The 23,949-nt window shown below is 46.2% G+C and overlaps 1 protein-coding gene across 7 annotated transcripts in view; it reads left to right on the top strand.

Annotated features, from left to right (window-relative positions):
* The window catches only part of Mical2 (microtubule associated monooxygenase, calponin and LIM domain containing 2), a 132,370-nt gene that overhangs the window by 74,755 nt on the left and 33,666 nt on the right, over nucleotides 1–23,949 (top strand). For all 7 annotated transcript variants that reach the window (XM_035442284.1, XM_027410100.2, XM_035442281.1 and 4 more), the window contains 12 exons: nucleotides 2,890–3,097; nucleotides 6,378–6,494; nucleotides 8,624–8,725; nucleotides 10,745–10,900; nucleotides 14,691–14,791; nucleotides 18,324–18,581; nucleotides 19,600–19,715; nucleotides 20,518–20,644; nucleotides 21,278–21,368; nucleotides 22,348–22,495; nucleotides 23,340–23,539; nucleotides 23,810–23,916. In XM_035442284.1, coding sequence (XP_035298175.1) covers nucleotides 2,890–3,097; nucleotides 6,378–6,494; nucleotides 8,624–8,725; nucleotides 10,745–10,900; nucleotides 14,691–14,791; nucleotides 18,324–18,581; nucleotides 19,600–19,715; nucleotides 20,518–20,644; nucleotides 21,278–21,368; nucleotides 22,348–22,495; nucleotides 23,340–23,539; nucleotides 23,810–23,916 — 1,731 coding nt within the window. The remainder of the gene's footprint in view (nucleotides 1–2,889; nucleotides 3,098–6,377; nucleotides 6,495–8,623; nucleotides 8,726–10,744; nucleotides 10,901–14,690; nucleotides 14,792–18,323; nucleotides 18,582–19,599; nucleotides 19,716–20,517; nucleotides 20,645–21,277; nucleotides 21,369–22,347; nucleotides 22,496–23,339; nucleotides 23,540–23,809; nucleotides 23,917–23,949) is intronic.

Genomic DNA, 23,949 nt, shown 5'->3' with positions numbered 1-23,949 from the left:
GTGCCCTCTCCTGTCACTAGGGATGTACCTGAGACACAGACATATCTGTAGGCAAAACACCCATATGTGTAATAAAATTTTAAAAATTTGTAGAAAAGAAAAAATATTCAACATTCATACCAGCATGGGTCACCCTTTTTTTCTAATTACCTTCTTCTTCTCATGCAAGTCTTGTTTGTTGAATGTTACCTAGAATTTGCAATTTTTCTATCTGGGTCCTGAGATTATAAACATGTACCACTGGGCCTGAAGTTTTTATTTTTCAATACTTATTTTACACGTATGTTTGGGTATCTGTGTGTATGTATGTGTATCACATGTGTACAGTGCCCATAGGGACTGTAAGAGAGTATTGGATCCCCTGGAACTAGGGTGATAAGTGGTTGGGAGCCACCTCGTAGGTGCTAGAAATTGAACTTGGGTCCTCTGGAAGAGCAGCCAACTGCTGAGTCATCATCAGTCCATTTTTCTTTTAAATAGGGTCTCACTATTTTATTGTATGTAATATAATCAACATACTATAAGACTCATCCTACTAAATGATGTAACTATCATCACTGCCTAATTCCAGAGCACTCCAAAAGGAAACCATATATCCAGTAGCAACCCTAACCCTCCCTTCCCTTTAACCTCATCACACCAATCTTTCTGTCTATACAGATTGCCTGTTCTGGAGTTCACATCCCCAAACCCAAATCAACGCGGCCTATCTGCAATTCCAGTATTTAGAAGGCAGATTCAGGGATCCCCAGAGCAAAAGCAAGATGGCTAACTAGACTATCCTGAATCGGCAAGCCCTAGGGTCACTTGAATAGGTTGGGAGCAATTGAGGAAGACCTTGGGCCTCCACACATGTGTACCTGCACCCCTACATGGAAGCACATATATGCACCCGTGTTATTACACATATATCCTATCTTGCTTATCCATCAATTCATGGGCCCACAATTTGTTACAGTTTGGGGCTGATGTGAATAATCCTTCCCTTAATGTTCATGGATGTTGGGGAGAGTATTATTTTAAAGTGTGTTGCATTTTTCCTACTGCTTTTGTTAATAATTCAAAGATGTGTTCGATTAAATAAAATTAACCTGTGAGCAAGAGGCTGAGTCAGCAAGTAGCTGGCAGGAAGTGGTAAGGAGGAACCATATGTAGCAAGGCTTTTTAAGTGGGGGCGGAGAGAAGGATGCTGGGGTGTTTTTTTGTTTGTTTTTGTTTTTTGTTTGTTTGGGTTTTTTTCTTTTTCTTTTTTCTTTTTTTTTTTTTTTTTTTGGAAGATGCCAGCAAAGGGAGAAGGTTAGCTGTTTGCTATTCAGCCTCTCTGAGCAAGCAGAATTCACCTCACAAACCTTGAATTGTGAGTTCTTTAGATTTAGACTTCCCTCAGTAGCTTTGAAAGATTGGGTCCTGGGAGGACAGAATCCCCCCAGGCTGCGGCCCTTGCGGCCGAAGCTGTTGCTTAATGGGCAACCACTGTAGATAATACAAAACATGTATGGCATGGAGATGCTTTGTATTCTCTTGAGTGTGTGTGCACCTAGGAGTGGAATGGCTGGCTAATCCAGTACTCCTGTGTTTAACTGATAAAGGAATTGCTATACCAGACTGTTGGAATCATTTTCACCAGCAAGATATGCAAATTGAATATTTCCAGCTCTTGATTTATGTGCGCCCTATAAAATTAGAGCCTTTACCAGTAATAAGGGAGTGACCATTCAACTGGCTTGTTTTTCGAATTTCTCGAATAGCTGATAATTTTGGGATATTTTATCTACTTTCTGACTCTTTGTATATATTTACGGGGGAAATGCTGTCTAAATTCTTTCTCTGGGGTTTACTTGGGTATTTTAATTTATTTTCATTTTAAGCATGCATATTATTTGTATGCATGTTAAGATACAAGTACGATATCAGAACTTACCAATTATGTGGTTTGCAAATATTTTCTTCCATCGGTGGAGCTGTCTTTTCCCTTTTTTCCTTTCCTTTGCCAGGTTGGGGAAGGGGGCGGGGTGGGACAAGCCGGCCTGGGCTCACAGGCGTATGTCACCATGACCATCTTCTTTTCACTTCTTTGGCAATAATATCTTTTGAAACATCAATTTTAAGATTTACTTTTATTTGAGTGTGGGGTACATCTGTGTGCAGGAGCATGATGGTCCAGAAGAGAGTGTTGTAATTCCATCCTCTGAGTTGGAATTGCAGGTGGTTGTGAGCCACACAACACGGGTGCTGAAAATGGAACGCAGGGCTTCTAGAAGAACAGAGAATGCTCTTAGTCACTGATCCATCTCTCCAGCCTCAGCACTGAGGTTTTTAATCTTATGAGGTCCAGTTTGTCAATATTTTCTCTTGTTGTTTGGCTCTTGGTCCTAAGGAACTACTGACTAGCTTTTGGTCACAATAATGATGTTCCACATGCTTTCACAACTCAGAAGCGCTCTCTTCTTTTACTGTGTACTTATTTAGTGGTGCTGGGATACGTAGCCCAGGGTCTTGCACATACTAGGCTAGCACCCAACAGCTGAACCACAGCACCCTCAGCCCTGTATACTTCCCAAAGGTGATCCTATTGACAACAGCCCTCTGAAGAAAAGCAGCACTTCACAGACCCAGTTCACAGGAAAGAAAACTAAGAGGTGGTGTAGCAGGGCTGGGATCATATCCGGTCCAGCCTCACTTAGAACCTCCTACGTATCTTACAGTGCCTTCTCCAAAAATCCCTTTGTGTGTGTACTCCCAGGGCTTGGTCAGGGAATGAAAACTGGGTGGATGAATGACAGGCCCTCCCTAGCAGATGCCCAGTATGCTGTGGCTGGTGAGGTAGTACCACACCGACAGCACTCCCTGTACACTCAAGGTTGCTAAGTATCTCCTTTCTCTCCACAGTGTCTCATCGTAGGAGGAGGACCATGTGGCTTGCGGACTGCCATTGAACTTGCCTACCTGGGAGCCAAAGTGGTTGTCGTGGAGAAGAGGGACACCTTCTCCCGGAACAATGTGCTGCACCTCTGGCCCTTTACCATCCACGACCTGAGGGGCCTAGGAGCCAAGAAGTTCTATGGGAAATTCTGTGCTGGCTCCATCGACCACATCAGTGAGTGGGGCTCGGGTGGGGTACTTCATGAAGGTCCGGGTCTCACTGTAGAAGGGGTCCATCTTGCCACATCTAGGAGTTCCTTTGAGGACCCAGTCACCCAACTAACAGATGTTACCTGAAGGACTGTGCTTTAGTTACTTTGCTTTGCCTGTGATCAAATGCTTCCTAGGAGTCAACTTCAGGAGAGGTTTCTTTGGGCTCATGGTGTGAAGGGACACAGCCTATTGTGGCAAGGAAGTCACAAAGGCAAGCAGCCTCATGGCTGCAAGCTCATATCTGGGCCCATCCAGATATGAAGAGAGGCCCAGAAGAATGTCTGGGCTATAAACTTCAAGCTCCCCTTCCACCCAGTGCCCCACTTCTTCCAGCTAGGCCACATCTTCTAAAGTTCCTACAGTCTCCTAACACAGTAGCACTGGATGGGGCTCAAATGTGAAAACACATGCACCGGTGAGGACACTTCACATTCTGACCATGGCAATCTGCCTTGTGGCTTCTCCTGGGCTCTGTGCTATGTCCCATTGATCACAGATTCTGGCACACACTGCTTGCCAAAATACCTGTCACCGGGGCCTAAGTGCTTGACACATAATAGATGAGCAATAAACATCTGTTGAGTGTATGGATGAAATACAAAGCCCAGAGGTAAGCAGCAAAGTCTACATGCTCCGTGAGCGCACTAAGAGCCTTTCAGTAATAAAATGTGCTCTAATAGAGTGAGTCACATCCCCAGGAGCTCACAAAACCCTAACAGGGCCAGATGGTCAGGACCTCCTGTGCAGAGGCCTTTGGGCATTATGCTGCTAGTCCTGGAGAACCAGCAGATGGCAGATCATAGGAATGATGTAACTGGATGTGTAATCTCTGACAGATTGCTTACCAGTGCTCCTTAGAACTTTGACAGGAGAGAAGCAGCATGGTAAGACTTCTGTGGAGGCTGGGAAGGGAAGTTGAGGATATAGACCAGATGCTGGGCAATCTCTGAGTGCCTGTGCAGAGCATGGCTCTTGCTCTGCCATTGGTCACTTGTGGAATCTTGAGGCAAGACCTGTGCATAGCAGCTTTGGAAAGACAGCACCCCTCCTCTTCTGAGCTTTGCAAGGAAGAGGTCTCTAGCCATCATCTATGTGACAGTGGAACAATGGAAGTCAGGCAGGTCACATGGTGTCAGGTGAATTAAATACCAAGCTTGTCTCTTTTATTTCTTCCTTACTTAGGTAAAATGCCTTACCTTCCTCAGTTCTATCTCCTATAAAACAGGATTAATGTTGTCTCTGTGAATTGCTAAGGTCACTTGGGGTCAAGTTTGTAACATGCTAACACATCTGCTGTGTAGTGAATACTGAAGTGTTTTGTGTCTGGTGGCATAGAGTAAGCAGAGTGCCATGTGTGGTCCTCAAACCTAACAACCTTATACTTTTCCATGGGAATGGGTGAAAGGGGAGCCCAAAGAGCCTTGTCCATATGAGACCAGAGTTGATGGGGAAAGTGAGTGGTGTGTGGGTAGGGCTGGAGAGAATTATCAGCTGCTAAGGGTAATTTATTCAGACACAGAAAAATTTACCAGCAGAAGTCCCAGAGTTTATTCCCACTTTGGGATGAGAAAATTCCAAGAGCCCAATGGAAAGAAATTGGTATTTGCCCAGAAAGCCACAGCATGAGCTGGCGGGATGCTCTGACCCACCCAGAGAAGAAAGCCTGTTAGTTAGAATGTGGAGTGAAGGCTTTGAGCACAGCGCTGGGAGGATATGGCATCACCAAGGCAGTCCTGTGAGAATGGAGCTGGGGGACTTACAGAGCACCTACTGTGTACTGTAAGCCAGGAACCTTGACACCGTGAGGTGTGGCCAAGCTTCCCCTGGAAGGACTATCTGTTTAGCAGGTTGTGGCCTGAGCCCTGGAGGCTGTCTGGCTTCTGTTCAGAACATGGGTAGTCTCCAGCTGCAGCTGCACCCTCAGGTTCACCATTGCTCAGCACTTCTCTTTATGTACTGTGTTAGATAGAACTCTCCATTCCCCAGCACTGTTCTTCCAACCCTAGCTTCTTAGCAGTGATCTGTGTACTATGCCTGACAGAGAGAGGCGACTGACCAGCCCTTCACATACTCATCTTCCCTTCTTAGCACCCCCAGGACAGAGGCAGAGCTAGCCCACCTTCCAACTCTGGTCCCTCTTGGATATCTCTCTTCCTCCTCCCTCCCCTCATCACCAGTCTTCCTGCTCCTCACCCTGGACCCTGCCTTCTATGGGGACCCCATTATTGTTTGAATGAAAAGGATTTGTTCTAGAAGAGGAAATGAGGACTGTCTATCCACTCATACTCCGCCCCCCATGGTTGTCTACTTCCTCTTGTCAGTCACCATACTAAAGAGATTTTTACCCAGCAGCTTCCTGGCTCCCGGGTGCCCTGGTCACATGTGGCCCTCATTGTCCTCAGTCTGTCCAGGGAATGTGATGCTCCCAATTGCCCCTCTCTTGTAGCCCTAACCCAAACCCCATTGTTCTGTTCATCTGCTTTCCCCAGTAGAGAGCATGCACCCATCTTCCTGTGACTTAAGATGGCACCTGGCACATTGCAGGTGCTCACTGAATATTAAATGACCTATGCCCACTCAATACAGAGACGCCCACAGCAGCAAGTTTGCAACTTCTCACTGTGCAGAAATAGATGGAGGGATGCCCATTTGTGCTGAGCAGTGGGGAACAACAAGGTTGCATTTGAAATGGTAAAAAGTGGAGACCATCGAGCCCAGTGGCGGGAAGAATTCCTTAATGTACCTTACCCCTTACCATTGGAGAGGGAGGAGCTTCAGGCATAGGCCTCATCCAATGAGACATTTGATCTCTGACTTTCTTTGTGGCTCTTGACTCTCACTGTCTCCTCATCTCTCTATCTTTATCTCATCAGAGCCAGAGCCCAGCTTGGCAACGATGTAGGAAAGACAGATCTTCCTAGTTAGAACAGCCTAATACAGCTAGAGCAGGGCTATTGGGTCAGACTGAGCTGGGTCTAGTCTGCTTTATGCTCCTGTGTGGCCCTGAGCAGTCACTTGGCTTTATTAAGTCTTACTATCTCCTCTATTAAATGAAAATAAGAAGGGTCCCAAAAGGCCACTGTGTGGGATGGATGAAAAGGCCTGGAGTGCCTGGTATAAACTCAGCTGATGTGGTGCTGTGCTCTGGGATCACTGAGCCACATCTCCATAGCACTGACATACAGGTGGTGCCCAAGCATTGCTCCTGACCATCTCTTCTCCTTTCCCTTCCTTCCTGATAGGTATCCGTCAACTGCAGCTCATTCTGTTCAAGGTGGCCCTGATGCTGGGAGTGGAAATCCATGTCAATGTGGAATTTGTGAGGGTTCTAGAGCCTCCTGAAGACCAAGAAAATCAAAGTACAGTATAATTCTCCCTCTCTGCCCTGAAGGCAGATATTCCAAGTGGGAAGCTGTGCTGGTAGCTTTCAGAGGCTATCTGCAAGTTATTTTTGCTGGGAGCTGTTTGGCATACTTCCACTGACAAATACTTTACCTTTTTTGACCATTTCTGTGGCTTTGGGCTTATTCTTCAGCTCCCAACAAGGGCGGGGGTGATGGTGGAATTACTATTATGCCATGAAGCCTATAATTTGGTTACTCGGTCCCTAGGAAGATGCAACTTTGACAATTGACATCCAGCCAGTGGCAGGAAGAGGACAGATCTGGTAGCTTAATAAAGTTCACACAAGCTTCAAGACGTGTGTCAGTTCACACAGAGATAGGTAGATGTGCCTGCTGTACCCTCATAATATTTTAAAGTACAGTAAAGAAACAGACTTCTAGAACAGCTGTAAAACAAAGGTTCTAGATATTTCTTGAAATACATGTGTCTTAGTTGGGGATTTGTTGAGGTGAGGAGACACCATGTCCAGAGCAGCTCTTAGAAAGGAAAACATTTCATTGGGGGCTGGCTTACATTAAGAAGTTTAGTCTATTATTGTCATGGTGGGAAGCATGGCAACATGCAGGTAGACATGGTGCTGGAGAGGTAGCTGAGAGTGCTAAACCTGGATCAGCAGACAGCCAGAAGAGAGAGTCACTGGGCCTGGCTTGAGCTTCTGAAACCTCAAAGCCAACTGCAGTGACACACTTCCTCCAACAAGGCCACACCTCCCAATAGTGCTACTCCTTATAGGCCTATGGGGTCCATTTTCATTCAAACCACCACAACATATATATCATTTCCAAGATAGTCTTATGTAGCCCAAACTGGCCTCAAACTTGCTATGTTGCCAAGGATGACCCTTGAACTTCTTTCTGAATCTGGGATTACCGGTATTACAGGTGTGCCATCATGCCCAGCAGTATTTTTAATTTTATTGAGTTTTAACTTATAAAATGCCTCCATCTATACATGTTCTTGATAGAATTCTTCTTTCTTATTATAAATATTTAAATTCTGATATCTTAGCTGAACGTGGTGGTATCTACCTGTAATCCCAGCACTGAGGCAAGATGGTTATGGGTTTAAGGCCAGCCTGAGCTACATACTCAGAACCTAAAATGGAAAAAAAAACTAGAAGAAAGGGAAATCAAATTCTGATCTTTTTCACAAACCATAGTCATGGAGTTTGTATGTCAAGGTTTCATATCTTGCTGTTAGAATTGCCTCCTGCCTTGGAAATGCTGAGTTTTTGAAGCAGCATGTATCAGAGACTTTGCTGTTTCCCATGGGGGTTACACCCCCAACTTTTCCTGGCCTCAGTCCAGGGTATTTGATAACTCAGGGAGAATTTCCTTGCTTTTTGAACAAGACACTATCATTTGGGACATTCAGAGACTGTGCTCCTATTGGGACATCTCTGCTCGGTAGTCGGTCCTAATTCCAAGGACCCAGCCAGGCTTTGCCTGAGAGTGTGACTCTAAAGCAGCAAACCTTTGGAGCAAGAAGCAGAAATGCAAAGTAGCTCCCTAACATCTCCCACATCCCCTGGGATCTGCTTGACAACAAGGAGCCATTGAATATGGGACAAATAGGGGTGAATCTGATGAGATATAGACAGGGGCAGGGCAGACCAGTTTGGGGATTGCTGAAAGTTAGTGTCAGTTAGCAAAGTTCAGTCAGACCAGGTGTGGATTTGGCAGTGCCTGTTTGCTTTGTTCTGGGTTGCACTGACACAAAACCTGAGGTTATCAGAGAGAGCCTGAATACAGACTGCCAGGTGTGCACAACCTGCTGCATGGGAGCCACACACTACTCAAAATAGCTATGAATGTGGCCAAATATGAAATAGTAAACTTATTAAAATATTATGAGAGGGGTTTTGCCATTAAAAAAGCCTCAGTTGCACAGTTCTCAGCCATGAACTTGGTAGACGATAGCATTGTGTCACAGTGTCAAAAGATTGGATATACCTGATGCCTGGGCCTTTCTTGGGGAGGCTCCACAGAGTCATTATCCATTTCTCATGACCAACAGGGAGGGGTGGCGTCACTTTCTCAGCCTACCTCTGTCCACTCATCTAACAGTCTCTCTGCCCTGGTAGAAGTCGGCTGGCGGGCAGAATTCCTCCCTGCAGACCACGCCCTGTCTGACTTTGAGTTTGACGTCATCATTGGTGCTGACGGCAATAGGAACACACTGGAAGGTGAGGACTCTTGGGGCTAGAGCTGAGAGATAATGAGAGAACTGGAGAAAGTTGGTCAAGATGGTAGATGCTTTGGCTAAGAGTAGAGAGCAGGTTGTTCTGTCCGTCCTGAAGCTGAGTGTGTGAGGACAGCCATTCCACTTTCCCTCTTGCTGGACCTAAGCATCCCTCAAAGAGATATGGATAGCAGAACCCTCTCAGAGCATGGGGGCAAGAGCTGGGGAAGGGCTTATCTATGAAAATGTTTCTGAAATGGGGGTACTGTGGGAAAAGTCAACACAGACTCACTGAGCACCTGTCGCTGTGTTAGCCAAGGTGCATTCTCCTCTCACTCCATCTAAGGCAAACATCTCAAGATTTTAAAGGCATCCATTCATGTTTAAGCACTTTACCAATCAATAGAGAGGCCCTCTTTCTTCATAACTCTTAAGCACACTCACTGCTGTTGAGGGTCACATCCAGTGTGAGCTGTAGTAGACTAGCAGGGCTTACAGGCTAAGTGAGCAGAGGAGCCTGAGGAAGGCTGAGACACAAAGACCTCCTGAGACTGCTCTGGAGCCAGGACTCTGTTACTGAGACATCTAGAGTGAAAAAGGACTCCAGAAAGTAGCGTCAAGGTTGAGACCAACGAGTGTGTTGGCAAACTGCTAGGATTCAGTGTTTCTCTCATTTCAGCAGGCAGGCTTCATGTACACATTAATACTGAAAGGGTTTTCAGAGCACACAGCTCAAAAGCATCATGGTGTCAGTAGCATCTCTTGAAGTAGGGACAGTGTGATTTCTGAGTTTGCCCCCTGTCAAGGGTCACAAGCTGGAGATGCATGGCTGGGAAAACTCATTCTCTGAAGATAGGATGCACATACTGAAATAAGTCTGATCTCAGAAAATTGTGAATGTGTGATCCTCCAGCTCAGTCCTCACCTGACTGCTACACACCCCACACTCTACCGTGCCTGTACGTACCCTGCCTTCACTCCTATACCCATCTTCTCACAGCAACACCTGACAAGGCTGCCAGTGTGAATACATGTATGATTGTGGGATTGTTCTGGTGGTTTGGGAAAAATATGGGTCAGAATACTTGAGAGCCTAGGAACTATGCTCAGCCTGCTATAGGTTGAACCCTCCCACATCAATCACTAATTAAGAAAATGCCACCACAGATGTACCCTCAGGCTATTCATCACTTGAGAGTCCCTCTTCCCAAGAATGTCTAGGTTTATGTCAAGACATAAACCAGCCAGCGCACATCCTAGGCACCAGACAATGGGAACCAGTGTACTGGTTTCCTTTGCTAGGCCTTGGTGTTGCTTTCAGAAGCACCATCCCTCTGCCTTCATCTTTACCGAGCTTCTCCCTCAGTGTGTATATGTGTCCAACTTTCCTTGTAGATAAAGACATCAGGCATGTTATAGCACAGGACCCATTCGACTCCAGTAAAGCTCATCTTAACTAAGCACATCTATAATGACCCCATCTCAAAAAAGGTCACATACAGAGACACCCAGGGTTAGGACTTCACAATGCGTATGTGGCAGGGAGATAGCAATGCAATAAAGACTCATTACAATGAAGATATAAAGAAAATGTTTTACCATCCCTGTCCTATGTAAGTTTAGTCTCATCTTATTTGTTCATAAGGTTTTCTTTTCCATTTAAAATGCTAGCAAAATCATTTGACTCAGCTAATCATGTAAGGCCTCATTGCCAAAGCACCTTAAGACTGTTCAGCGTCATACTCAAAACATCTACAGAGGGCTGAGCTCTGTTGTAGCCTGCTGCACAGATCATTTTGGCCATTGGTCTGTGGATATGTAGGTGGCACATATGGTTCAATGGTATAGAGACCAGAGTCCCACTGATTTCAAAATGCCTCTTGTGGGAACAAGCCTGGTGCCTCTGCCTGCTCCAGAGCCCCTGACCCCATCTGTGTGGCACCAAGAAGAGAGTTCTTAGCAATATTGTTTGAGTTCCCACCCGATCTAGAGGACTGACCTATCTATCCTTTCCCTTTTGCAGGGTTCAGGAGGAAGGAGTTCCGAGGAAAGCTGGCCATCGCCATCACTGCCAACTTCATAAATAGGAATAGCACGGCTGAGGCCAAAGTAGAGGAGATCAGTGGTGTGGCTTTCATCTTCAACCAGAAGTTCTTTCAGGACCTTAAGGAAGAAACAGGTGAGACCTCACCTCTCTCAATCAGACCCTATTCACAGTTTGTGTGTGTGTGTGTGTGTGTGTGTGTGTGTGTGTGTGTGTGTGTGTGTGTGTGAGAGAGAGAGAGAGAGAGAGAGAGCCTTGTGTATATGCTCATGCATATGTATGTGGTAGTCATATGACAACCTCTAGCCTCATTCTTCAGATGCTGTCCATTTTTCTGGTTTGTTTGTTTGTTTGTTTGTTTGTTTTGGTTTTTTTGAGAAAAGGCCTCACTGGCCTAATATTTGACAAGTAATCTAGGTTGAATTGCCAGTGAGCCCAGAAATCTGTTTCTGCACAGGACTGGGGTTATAATACCATGCTGGCCTTCCCCAACTCATGGATCCTGGGAAGCAAATTTCATTCTTCAGTATTTGCCCAGAATACGTTTTTCTGACTAAGCCATTTGTCCCTTTCCAAGATTTTCAAACTGTTCACAGGGCCCTCTGGCTACTAGTGGTTGCTGGGACTGGAGTTTGGGAGCAAAGCTTTCTCTCAGTACAGTAAATGTCCAGAGATCCTTCAAGGATAAGAGGGAATCTTGAGCGAATATTCTGGATGTTGTGTTTGGAAATAGATGATCCACTTTGCTGATGGTTAGTGGGCATTTACTGAGTGTCTATTGTGTACTGGTGCTCAACATTGTGGAGTAAAAAGTCAATGTTAGCCCCATCCCTCCTGAAGTTTCTCTCTATCCAAAGATGGTATCCACATAAAGCACTGTGATACTGGGTAGTCGGGAAGCCTGTGCCTAAGGTCAGCATGCATGCCATGCTGGGGACATTCTGAGGAGGGAGCCCATGAGATTCTGGGGACATTCTGAGGAGGGAGCCCATGAGATTCTGGGGACATTCTGAGGAGGGAGCCCATGAGATTCTGGGGACATTCTGAGGAGGGAGCCCATGAGATTCTGGGGACATTCTGAGGAGGGAGGCCATGAGATTCTGGGGACATTCTGAGGAGGGAGCCTATAATCTGAGGGGAAAACCTAAAGACACCCAGGTGCTTTGTGCAGCACATTAGGGGCATCTCCCTATGAGACAGGACAAGGACCCACACACACCTCACCCCCACCCCTGCCATGCTCTGGCAGCAATTGTCACCTAACCATGGACCTAGAGGACAGGAGATATTGATTCAACAGCTTAACAGATAATCTTTTGAATATATGTTGCATCTCAAATACTGGGTGTACAGCCTGAGGCAGATCAGCAAACCGAGGCTTATATTCTATGTAGCCAGATAGCCAGTGAATGAACAGCAGGTGCTCATAAGGGTAGAGGAGAAACAAAGAGAAATTGGCTTTCTTTATAACCTTACCAAAAGTGTACATTGTTCCTTGAAAAAAAACAGTACAATGATGGTGTTAAAGTAAAGTCTCTATACTCACCAGGCATGGTAGCACATGCATATAATCCCAGCACTTGGAAGGTAGAGGCAGAAAAACTAGATGTTCAAGGCTAGTACCAGCTACATAGTAATTTTGAGGCCAGCCTCAACTATAGGACCTGTCTATAGACCCTGTCTATAAAAGAAGTGAAAGAATGCCATTAGTACCCTCTGACTGCCCAGGCTGCACTGGTCTATTGACATTTTCTGTCAGTGCCACTTATACTCATTTCACATGGCTGCAGTTCTAATTAATGTGTCCATACTTTTTCTTCTCCTTTTCTTAGCACATTTTAATATTGCCCACGTTTCTCATCTTCTCATTCAACATTACATCTTAAAAATAGCCCTGATAGTAGGTTTGGGGGACTGTGGCTTCTCTTGGCATCCAAGCCTGAGGACTGTGGATGACCATGTGGCTTTGGTATCGCCTCTGAGATGGGAATGGTTTTCTGTTTTCAAAGGGCCAAAGGGAGAAAAGAAATCAAAAGGGACATGCGTCATGATACATTGAGATGATAGGACTTCAGGTTTCAATGTCCCTTAGCAAGCTGTGATTTCACAACACAGTCCCGTACATGCATTCATACTGTTGTCTATGGCTGGTTCCACTGTATCTGTAACAGAGACCCCGTGACCCATAAAGACATACATGTTCACTTAAAACTCTGACCTCTGATCTCCACCTTCTATGAGTTTCCTGTTAAGGTACCACTTTCCATGGAATCATTTTCTATAAGGTTCATCTTCTTGGAATGGGCTAAGTTGCTGGGCTCTGCCTCTTTCTGGTCACAATGATATTTGCCATCTTATGTTCCTCTGAGCCTCCACAATTTATTATTACAAGTTTTAATATTTCCTTTCCAGAGTATTATATCCTTTGAATGATTTAATACTTAATTTTCCAGCCCTTCCTTCCCCTTAGAAACAAAGAAAATAAATATCCAAACCACCAAATAGGGATCATGGCAGGATGTTGCGTGTGTTTCTCCAAAGCTTTCAGGAGCTTCCTTTAAACTTGGCTGTTGTTCCACTGTAAGTCATTGTCTCACATCAGTGACAACAATACATTTCCTTTGATTCTCTTGGGGGCCTTCTGCATGCATGGCTGTTTCCTATTTTACTGTAATAATGAGGGTGTTGCTATGGTTACCCAGCACACTTTGTGTGTATGCTTTAAGGTCACTGTGTACCTGTCGCTTCCCTTTACATAAGCTAAGCCCAAGGATCTCACATTCTAGTGACCATCAGAATCACCCAGGAAGCCTAAGACTTGAAGTATTGGCCCTACCCAGTTTCTAATTCAGTATCCCTGATGATTTGACTTTCTGTTAAGTCCTCAGATGAAGCTGCTGGCAGTGGCTGAGCCTTCCCACATTTCTTTAAGAACACGGAGCTAAGTGGTCATCTTATAGCATGACCTTAAGTGCAGAATCCTAATGTGTGAATGTGTTGCTGTCCATGGAAAGGACAAAGGATGAGATCTAGGGCTGGGGGGATGGTTCCTCTAAGGATCTGAATTCAATTCCCAGAACCTACATAAAAATTTGGGTGTGGTGGTGTATGCTATAATCCCAGTTCTAGGGTGTGGAGACAGGAACATCCCTGAGGCTTACTGGCTGGCCAGTCTAGTCTAGTTGCTGAGCTTTGAGTCAATGATAGACCCTGTCTCCAGGAGGTAGGTACCTGAAAAATGATACCCTAGATTGTCTTTTGGCCTACACACAGGCACAGGCACATGCCCACATACCATGATGCAATCTAGGCCTCTAATCTAGAGCTGTTGTTCCATTGACCTGGGTTATCTCATGCAAGTAAAGACATGGTATACATACTCTGTGGGACACACAGTGCATGGGGCCTGAGCCATACGGTCAGGTGATGGGGGATGTGCTTCTGTATAAATGTTTCTCTTATTGGTTCATGAATAAAACACTGTTTGGCCAATAGAGGCAGAAAGATAGGTGGGTCTAGGAGACAAGGAGAATTCTGGGAAAGGTAGGCAGAGAGGAACCAGGACCTGATGGGACAAGAAGCCTCCAGCAATAGTCAGGTTCAAAGTTGGTTTTTGCTTAGCATCCATGGTCCTGTCCAGCACTTCTTATAACACTTTCTATCTACCTTTAATTTAGAAATACTGGACGCCTGTGGTTATTTATGTTGTTTGGTTGTTTTGTTTTTGAACATGTGTCTGTACAATCATAAAAGCTAGCTGCTTTAGTCTGGATGACTCCTGGTCCTCTCTTCTACCTTCCCCAGTCTGATATGTCTTCATTATTCATCTTATATGCCTTATTGCATCTTCTACACATGCATAATGAGACCTGGAATGAAGCAAGGTGCAGGTTGGTAAACTGAGTCTGAATGTTTCTCCTTTCAGGGATTGATCTCGAGAACATTGTTTACTACAAGGACTGTACCCACTACTTTGTCATGACAGCCAAGAAGCAGAGCCTGCTGGACAAAGGCGTCATCATTAATGTACGTACCTATCAACAGCGATTTCTCATCTGTCTTTGCCCAGGCAACATGGACTGGCAGCATTAGTAGATGTGAGAGAAGATACTGTCCTGCTGGAACCCATGCAAGGGGGAAGGGAAAGAGAAACTGCCGGGCACCCTCCTTGCCTTTGGCATTGTGTCACTACTCATCCACACAGATATGTTTCAAACCGGTTGTGGTGAGAGACCTTTGCCCAGAATATGATCAGCTGAATCTTTCCCTTCTGCAAATGTCATTCTTTGTTTGGCCCCACTCCTTCTCTAGAAGGTCACATTCACTTGGAGATGGGACTCTTTGTTCCTTGTGGAACATAGAGATGCCATCACTTGGGAGCCTCACACTGTGTCCCTTTGCCATGGGAGAGTACTCACTCTTTGTGCCATCAGAGATGAGCAGAGATCCAGTTCTCCTATGAGCTAACTTAGGATGGTGGCTAAGATTTTGATTTTTTTTTCATGAATCTCAGTCTTATATCTATAAAATGAATAACTCCTGTAAATCCTCTGAAGAGTGTTCTTGAGACATGACTGTGTGGGAGTGGGAGATGCATGAGGAATACACACACACACACACACACACACACACACACACTTGTGTGTGTGTGTGTGTGTGTGTGTGCGTGCGCGCGCGCGCATATATCATGCTTAGCACACTGTCTGGTAGACAGTGGTTTTTTGGGTTCTTCACCCCCAAACTTGTTTGGACACTTCTTCTGTCCTGTTGGCTCTTTGGTTTCTCTCTGTGGCTTTGCTTCTTGTTTTATTTATTATTTTTGCTCTGAGATAATGTCTTGCCGTATAGCCCAGGCTGTCCTCAAACTCTCCATCTTCTTGCCTCAGCCTCCCAAGAGCTGAGATTGCAGCCACACACACTAGGCCTAGCATGCATCATCAAGTATAGAAAGAGAACAAGGTGGGGCTGAAGAGATGACTTAGAGGTTAAGAGAATTTGCTGTTCTTCCAGAGGACCCACGTTGGGTAACTCTCACCCACATCAGGAGGTTCCAACTGACTGCAACTCCAGGTCCAGAAGATCCAGTGCCATCGTGTGAACTCTACAGGCAGTGCATGCATGTGGCATATGCTTACATAGACACACACATGTGGATGAATAAAAATGAGAGAGAGAGGAGGTGGGAAGGACCAGGGCTTTGGTCAGGCCTCACTCTTCTAGAGCTCCAGTGCTTACACTTTCACCATAAGGGTCCTACAGCCCCAGGTCAGTTGCCTTGTTCCAGGTCCTGTTCTGGACTGGGACCACTCACTGTTGCTTGCCAGAGTACAGCATGCCTGTCTTCTCAACAGCTCATATTGGCATCTGGCCTGGAAGCATGAGTAACCCAGGCCTCCTCCACTTTGGCTGGGCCTCTGCTGAGAGCATGGGATGTGGGCAGAGGCTGTGGGTCAGACAGGTGAAGCTAGCCTCACCCCGCCCACACACACATACCAACTGTTATAGCCCTGGGCTTTCACATCTTCCACATCTGCTGACTGCTGGCTGGTCAGTCTGGTGATATGAGGTCCTCTTCTTCCCTCGGGTGTGCTGAGGTGGCTTCTTCAGTCCTCTCTTGCATGAATGCTGGGTACATTCTCCAAGGAAATATTAGAATTTCTAAAATAGAGTATTTGAAATCACAGGAAATGGAAACAGAAGGCCACTCTGGATATAGAGGAGGTTGTATATCTTGGGACCTGTAGATGTGCTCATACTGGCACCTTGGATAGTTCCAGTTGGCATCTCATCATATGACATTATGAATTGGTAGGGCATCTATCGAGCACTTCCTATGTGCCAGGCATGGCATAGGGCATTTCATGTACATAGTCTCACTTCATTGTCATATGACTCCAAGGAGGAGTCTTGTAATTATGGTTTTGCAAATGAGAAAATGGAGACTCAGAATAAAACTAAACAGCATTCCAACTGTGATAGGGTCTCATGTATGCCAGGCTGGCCTTGAAATCATTTTGTAGCTGAGGATGACATTGAGCTCCTGATCACATCTTCTACATACTGAAATTACATGCACATCTCACCACTGTCGATTCTATTCAGCGCTGGAGACGGAACGCAGGTTTTCATACACACTAGCGAATGTTCCATCATGGAAACTTGCTCTTTCACATCATCTTTAGGAAAGGTGGCCTTTAAGTTTCTTTGCCAAAGATGAGCAGAATAGACTTTGGAAATCTTCTAAACTTTTCTCTTCATTCTCTAGTACTCTGCATCTCTGGGATGAGTTTTCTCATTGTCTAACTGCAGGCATCTCCACCCCAGCAGAGAATTAGGCCATTGCCCACTTTCACAGCCAAGCCATCAGCATCCTCAGCATCACAGAAAAGTGGGCAATTGAGTGTGGAAAGAAATCCAGAGAGTGACACAGCACACCCTCTTTTTTTCTGATCTTGTTTGACCACTAACCATAGCATATCTGCACCCCAGGAGCTTAAATCCACCCATTATTAAATCACTGGCTTGTTCCTCTGTCTCTTAATTGTACTGAAAGTTATCATCAGAACCAGCCATGTGCAATGTGTTCCTTGTTTGCCAGGAGGCTGTTATCAAGTCCACTGTTCATTACAGTTCCCAGTGTCCTCTGTCTAAATTCCTACAAGAGAGAGATCTTTCAGCATTCCATTCCAGGAAAACCTTGCCTCCCATGAGGAATTGCTATGTTTCATTTTCTGATAAGGAAAGCCCATATCACGTTTCGCCTTTGCCTTGGATGCCAAGAAGCCCAAAGCCAAACTGGGTGCTTAATCACAGCCATGCTAACCACTGTGACTGGACCATGTGTTTATTTCCTTGCCTCTGGTTTTCTAGTTTTGGTTCATACATGCATGCACACACACAAACACACACACACACACACACACACACACACGCACAGACACACACACACACACACACTTCCTGCAGTCCTGCAGACACACATGCACATGTATACGTCTCTGTGGAGGTCCGACCTTGGCTACTGGGGTGATTCCTCTGGAGCCATCATCTTGTCTTTTGAGATGAGGTCTTTCACTGGCCTGGAATTCAACCATTAGGATAGGCAGGCTAGCAAAAGACTCCTGGGGATCCTTCTGTCTCTGCCTCCCAAGCACTGAGATTATAATCACACAGTTTTCTACCTGGCTTTTTTTTTTTCAGGTTTTATTCTTTTTATTTTATTTTATTAGTTCAAATTAGGAACAAACTTGCTTCAGATGTCAATCCATTCTCCCTCTCCCTCCCCTCCCCCCCAACATCCCACCTGCCCCTAGCCACCCCCCTCTTCTCCCCAGGCAGGGTCTACCTGGCTTTTTAATGTGGGTTCTAGGGATCGAACTCAGGCCCTCATGTTTGCACAGCAAATGCTTTACAGACTGATTCATCGCCCAGCCCCTCTGTTTCTGTTTTGACTTGCATCCCTATAAAGACTTATCCTATGTTTTTTTGTCTAAAGGGGGTCTGAATCTAGCCCTTTGGAGAGGAAGGAGATCTTGACGTAGGTTTTGATCTTCCCCAGGACTACATTGACACAGAGATGCTGCTGTGTACTGAGAATGTGAACCAGGATAACCTGCTCTCCTATGCCCGAGAAGCCGCAGATTTTGCCACCAATTACCAGCTGCCATCCTTAGACTTCGCCATAAATCACAATGGGCAGCCTGATGTGGCCATGTTCGACTTTACCTCCATGTATGCCTCGGAGAACGCAGCCCTGATGCGTGAGCGCCAAGCACACCAGCTGCTTGTGGCCCTTGTGGGTGACAGCTTGCTTGAGGTACCACCTGCCCCTGGAGCCCTTAGTTATGGTACAGTTCAGATCTCTGCATCTGTACTCAGGCTTATAGCCCCTGCTGCCAACATCCCAGGGAAGGGCAGGTTCTCAGACAATAGGCAGACCTCTGCCAAGGCCATGTTGGCCTGGGAACTAACCCTTTTGGCTGTATTCTGGCATTGGTTTGCCTGTAGCAGAAGCCTTTGCTCCTATTGCAGCTTCTTCTGGTTGCTTCTAGACTGAAGAACAAAACTAACCAGCCCTGATCTGGAGCCCAGGACTGTCCTCCACACAACATGTAGACCCTAAGCATGGCTGGGACCTGTTACCCATGTGGGTAGCCCTTCGTGGCCTTGCAGTATAGAAATCTTCCAGAGTGTGAGGGGGCCTGTGGAGACAAGGGGTTTTCCCTCACGACCACATGAGTGCAAGGATCCTTAGATAAATGATCATTTGAGGATTAGCTTCTGATCTTAATATGAACTCTGACAATGTCTGCAAAATTATCCAAGGCTGAGAGCCAGGTTGCAAACCCTGCTCTGGATACACTATGGGGCAAGCTGTTTATCCTTGACTTGACCACATTAGTCCTTGTTCTCCCTTATTGTGGCATGTTGCTTCTATCCCTGTCTCCCTCCCAACCTCCCCAGTCCTTATTCTTCTCCTGTGTTAAGTGCTCTGGCAGGCTCCAGAGTTTTCTAGCCACAAAGCCTTTGCCACTGATCTTCCCAAATGGAAGGAGATCAGAATCCCATCCGATGTTTACAATGAACAAAAGGGAAGCATTCCCTGCTTCCATTCTCTCTCTTCCATAGCCCCCAGGAAGCTTTGCTATACGTGGGGCTATTTCACCCTTCACAATTGTGCTACAGCTACCTGGAATTCTGGGTAAGCTGTGGGCCACAGGGTTCTGCCCTTGCTCTGGCTCAGAGCTGGCAACCAGAGCGTGCCAGATAGAATGGGAGAGGAGACTGGGAGTCACTAGAATCAATGAGAATTTGACATCTGTAATCTTTTACAGCCATTTTGGCCCATGGGCACAGGCTGCGCAAGGGGCTTCCTGGCAGCCTTTGACACGGCATGGATGGTAAAGAGCTGGGACCAGGGCACCCCTCCCCTGGAGGTGCTAGCCGAAAGGTGAGCCTCAAGAGCACCTCTTAACTGGGGTGCTGCTGGGTAGAAGGCTCAGGCGGGAGTAGAACCAGGCTGGCTGTCCTGCAGCCTCTGCATTGAGCATAATCTGCCATCCCACATGTAGCCTGATGTGATTTCAGAGTCTTCAAGGACACTCTGTGACATAATCCCTCTCCATCAGTGAGTTTCTCTGGTGTCCATGATAGAGACAAATCTTGACATGCTCTAGTCCTAAATCAGGACTTTCTGACTTTTCTCATCTACACAAGGCCCAAGAGGTTTATTTAAGGAAGTCTTCAAGGACATTGCACAGTGTCCTGGGTAGGGATTCTGTGACCTTCCAGGCCTCTCCTACAGTTGAAGGCCTGGCTTCCTCCCAGACCCTTGCTGCTGGCCATGGACCATGAACAGATGGCTGACTGGGAGAGTTAGTGCTGATATGGGAGACAGACTTTTGATGGCCTTGGGTATGGACCACTGCAGCCACAGAGGCAGGTCAGAGGAGCATTGTGGCTGGGTGGTGGCTTTAGCTGAACCAGAGGCTACTGAGATGTTGGGCCTGCATTCCTGCCTCCTGCCTAAGGAAGGAAACCATGTCCCTATCACCTGGACAGTCTTTCCTCTCTCCCTTCCTGTCCCGACTCCACATTTTACAGCTCTCAGTGTCAGGTTACAGTTGAGGATTATACAAACACACCCAGAGGCCTTCCCTGGAACCAGGGAGACTGGAGACTAGGAGAGCACAGGAAAAAGGGTCTGAGGTGACAAGAGTAACCCCTGACCTCTGGGCTCTGACTCCCTGCAGAGAAAGTCTTTACCGGTTGTTACCTCAGACAACCCCAGAGAACATCAACAAGAATTTTGAGCAGTACACACTGGACCCAGCAACACGATACCCAAACCTCAACTTGCACTGCGTGAGGCCTCACCAGGTAAGCCTGCTCCCAAGCCTGTCTCAAGCCCCATAGTGACCTGAGGAAAAAGAATGGTTTCATAAATTGTCACAGTCCTGAAACTGAGGCCACCAAAACTTGCTAGCAAAAGGGTAGAGACAATTCTATTCCCCACAAGAGGCAAAGGTACAATAGAGGCCTATAGGCCTCTTTATAGTCTATAGTAGAGAATAGAACACAAATGGTACTGTGCATATGTGCTTATTTATATATTTTCAAGTGTTAATTTGTCACTGTGAAAATGTGACACTGATTATGTCTCCCTCTCTCTCAGACATAATCCACTTACCTAGGTATCACCTCGCTTCCTTACCATGCATAGGTCTGGACATCATTTATCCACCCCACCTCTATCATCTTCAATTAATAGGACAAAGAATAGTATGGGTTCCTACTAGGAAATTAGATATTCAGTCAGTTCTTCCTCATTTGGGAAGACAGTTGAGGCCTGTTGTCTGTGACTCAGTTGTCTGGATGCCCTGCTGACAGTCATACCAGCCAACATCTGAGGAAAGTAGTACCAGGTAGGGAATATGGTGTGGAGCATAGAAAGGCTTCCAGCCCAGGATCTGGGAACTGATGAGCAGATGTGTGGTCTTTTCCTGCTCGTAGGTGAAGCATTTATACATCACTAAGGAGCTGGACGGCGTCTCTCTCGAGGGATGGGGCTCAGTGCGGAGATCTGTTAGCCTCTCCAGGCGGGGTGAGTTGCCTCTCTGGGACCCTGGGACGAGCTGTGCAGGGGATGAGGCTTGCTCAAACCCAGGCCAGCCTACCTCTGCCCCGTTATCCATGTGACCTTGAAGGACAAAGAGCCCCTTTGTCCTTCAATTACCTCATCTATAAGAGCAAGAGTAAGACAGGATTATTAGAATTAAGACATACAGTTACTTGCCGAGCACTTAGCACAGGAAAGTCCACTGTAGGGAGTTCACAGGGCTGGGTTTTCTTTGCCTATTGTTTCCAGGATGAGTGTCCTATCTCCCCAGCAGCTAGACCACAGATTCCTGGGGCTTTCCCCCTCTCCTTATCTTCCTAATCCTGATACAACACTGGCACAGAGTGATGCTGGGAGACAAGGGAAGAATGGTTCAATGAGTAACTCCCCAACAGCCCTTCTCTTGGGCCCCTTTCCTCTACATCCCAGAGACACTCCCACTACCTCTCTGTCGAGCTGCTCCCTCCCTCCCCTGCACACACCACATGCCCAGCTGCTATAAAACAGTTTACAGTAATAAACTTTTATTGTTACACAAGCATGGCAGGCTCTCCACATTCTTTGCTGTCACTCCATCCTGTTTTCCTGAAATGCTTCTGTCTGATGAATTCCTAGACATTCTTCAATAGCCAGCTCAAATACACATCCCCAGACACTTTCTTTAGGGAGTTCTCCCTGGGCCAGCTTGCATCAAACCTGGTCATGAGCACCTCTGTCCATGACAGCCCCATGTCATTAGTATCACCTAATAGATACAGGGTCTGTGTTCCTAGCCTCCAACCCTGGACCCTAGCCATAGTGGACCCTAGGGATGGTACTGCTAGAAAGTGTGCTTCCTGTGCAGTGGCCACCAGAGTTGCATCTATGCCATCCACCCTTCCTGATTCCCAGCCAGTGGGAGTGATGCTCAGGTTGAACTCTCTGGAATTTCTGAAAAGCCTCAACACCTATATCTTCCCCACAGAGTCAGACATCCGGCCTAACAAGCTTTTAACCTGGTGCCAGCAGCAGACAGAGGGTTACCAGCATGTCCACGTCACTGACCTGACCACATCCTGGCGCAGTGGCCTGGCCCTGTGTGCCATCATTCACCGCTTCCGACCAGAGCTGATGTGAGTGTAGATCCTGGACACAAGGAACCCCAGCCTTCTCTGGGTGAAGACACCCAACCTGGATCAGTATTTATTTCTGCAAGTTCTGGTTGGATGGTTTTCTAAAACTTGCTTTTCCCTTGTTTAGACAGCAACCTGTATGACCTGTGTCCCTGGTACATGACAGTCATCATAGAATCAGTGGTTGTGTCTCACCACTTCGCCCCCCCCAACCCTAATAGCAACATTTTGGAAATTAAGCATAGGCCTCAAAGCCCCATCCCCCAATACAGGAAGTATAAGAGAAATCTACTTAGCCAAAGAAGTATTTTTTGGCACCCAGATCCTTTCTAGAATGTTCTAAGGCTTATTCGTGTGTTGGCAAAATGGCAGGGTCAACTGGAAGACAAGATAACATTCTAGAAACCCTTCATGATGTCCAAAGAATAATAACTATAGACCTGGGGATCAGCACAGATGCTCACCCATGTGTAAACCCTTCCTATAGGGCTGATAGAAACCTATCAAACTCATCTACCCATGAAGAGATGGGAATCTCATCTTCATATGATACATATAATTTGATTGGTTTGGGAAAGATCCCGTTACCATAGCAATTAAAATGAAAAAGAGAAATAATTAAAGTGACTCCTATATTTCCCAAAAAGAGTAAATCATTTTTTGATGGCTTCAGTCTAGGTCAGTGGTATAATCATGGTCTCATTAAATCCCTTCATAAGCAAGGCATGTTCCTGGGCTTGAGGTTGGGACCCAATGTGGCTAAAAGTTTATCAGCCTACAGTGCTCATTATGGGCTCAGTGCCTCCTGTCTCACTCTGAAATTTAACTGGTATTGGTCCTCCAGCAACTTTGACTCACTGAATGAAGATGACGCTGTGGAGAACAATCAACTGGCATTTGATGTGGCCAAGCGTGAGTTTGGGATCCTGCCAGTGACTACAGGCAAAGAGATGGCATCGACTCAGGAGCCTGACAAGCTCAGCATGGTCATGTACCTCTCCAAGTTCTATGAGCTCTTCCGGGGCACCCCACTGAGACCCATGGGTAAGCATGGAGCCTGTGTCTAGTAGCATCTCTGTCCCCCAGCCTGAGCTGGCTGGTGCTGTCTACTCTACAACTTCAAGACACCTTCCCTTTGACTCAGAGGCCAAACAAGGATGACTACCTTGAAGAGATATAGTGGCCTCCCCACACTTCTCAGTCATTAAAGGCTTCATAAAGGGTGGGATGAGGAAATTATTCTAGAAGGGCACCCACAGGTTACAACATCACCACGTGGCCCTGCGTCCCAATGTTGCTTTTACTTCTCAACAGATTCCTGGCGTAAAAACTATGGAGAAAATGCTGACTTTGGCTTGAGCAAATCATTCATTCCTAATAACTATCTCAACCTCACATTTCCCAGGAAGAGGACCCCACGGGTAAGTCTCAGGCTGGTCTTTCATTTCTTCCTC

Source organism: Cricetulus griseus, chromosome 3 (genome assembly GCF_003668045.3).
Source record: "Cricetulus griseus strain 17A/GY chromosome 3, alternate assembly CriGri-PICRH-1.0, whole genome shotgun sequence".
Lineage (NCBI taxonomy): Eukaryota > Metazoa > Chordata > Mammalia > Rodentia > Cricetidae > Cricetulus > Cricetulus griseus.
Note: the sequence above shows the minus strand (reverse complement) of the source record. Positions and strands in the feature narration are given on the sequence as shown.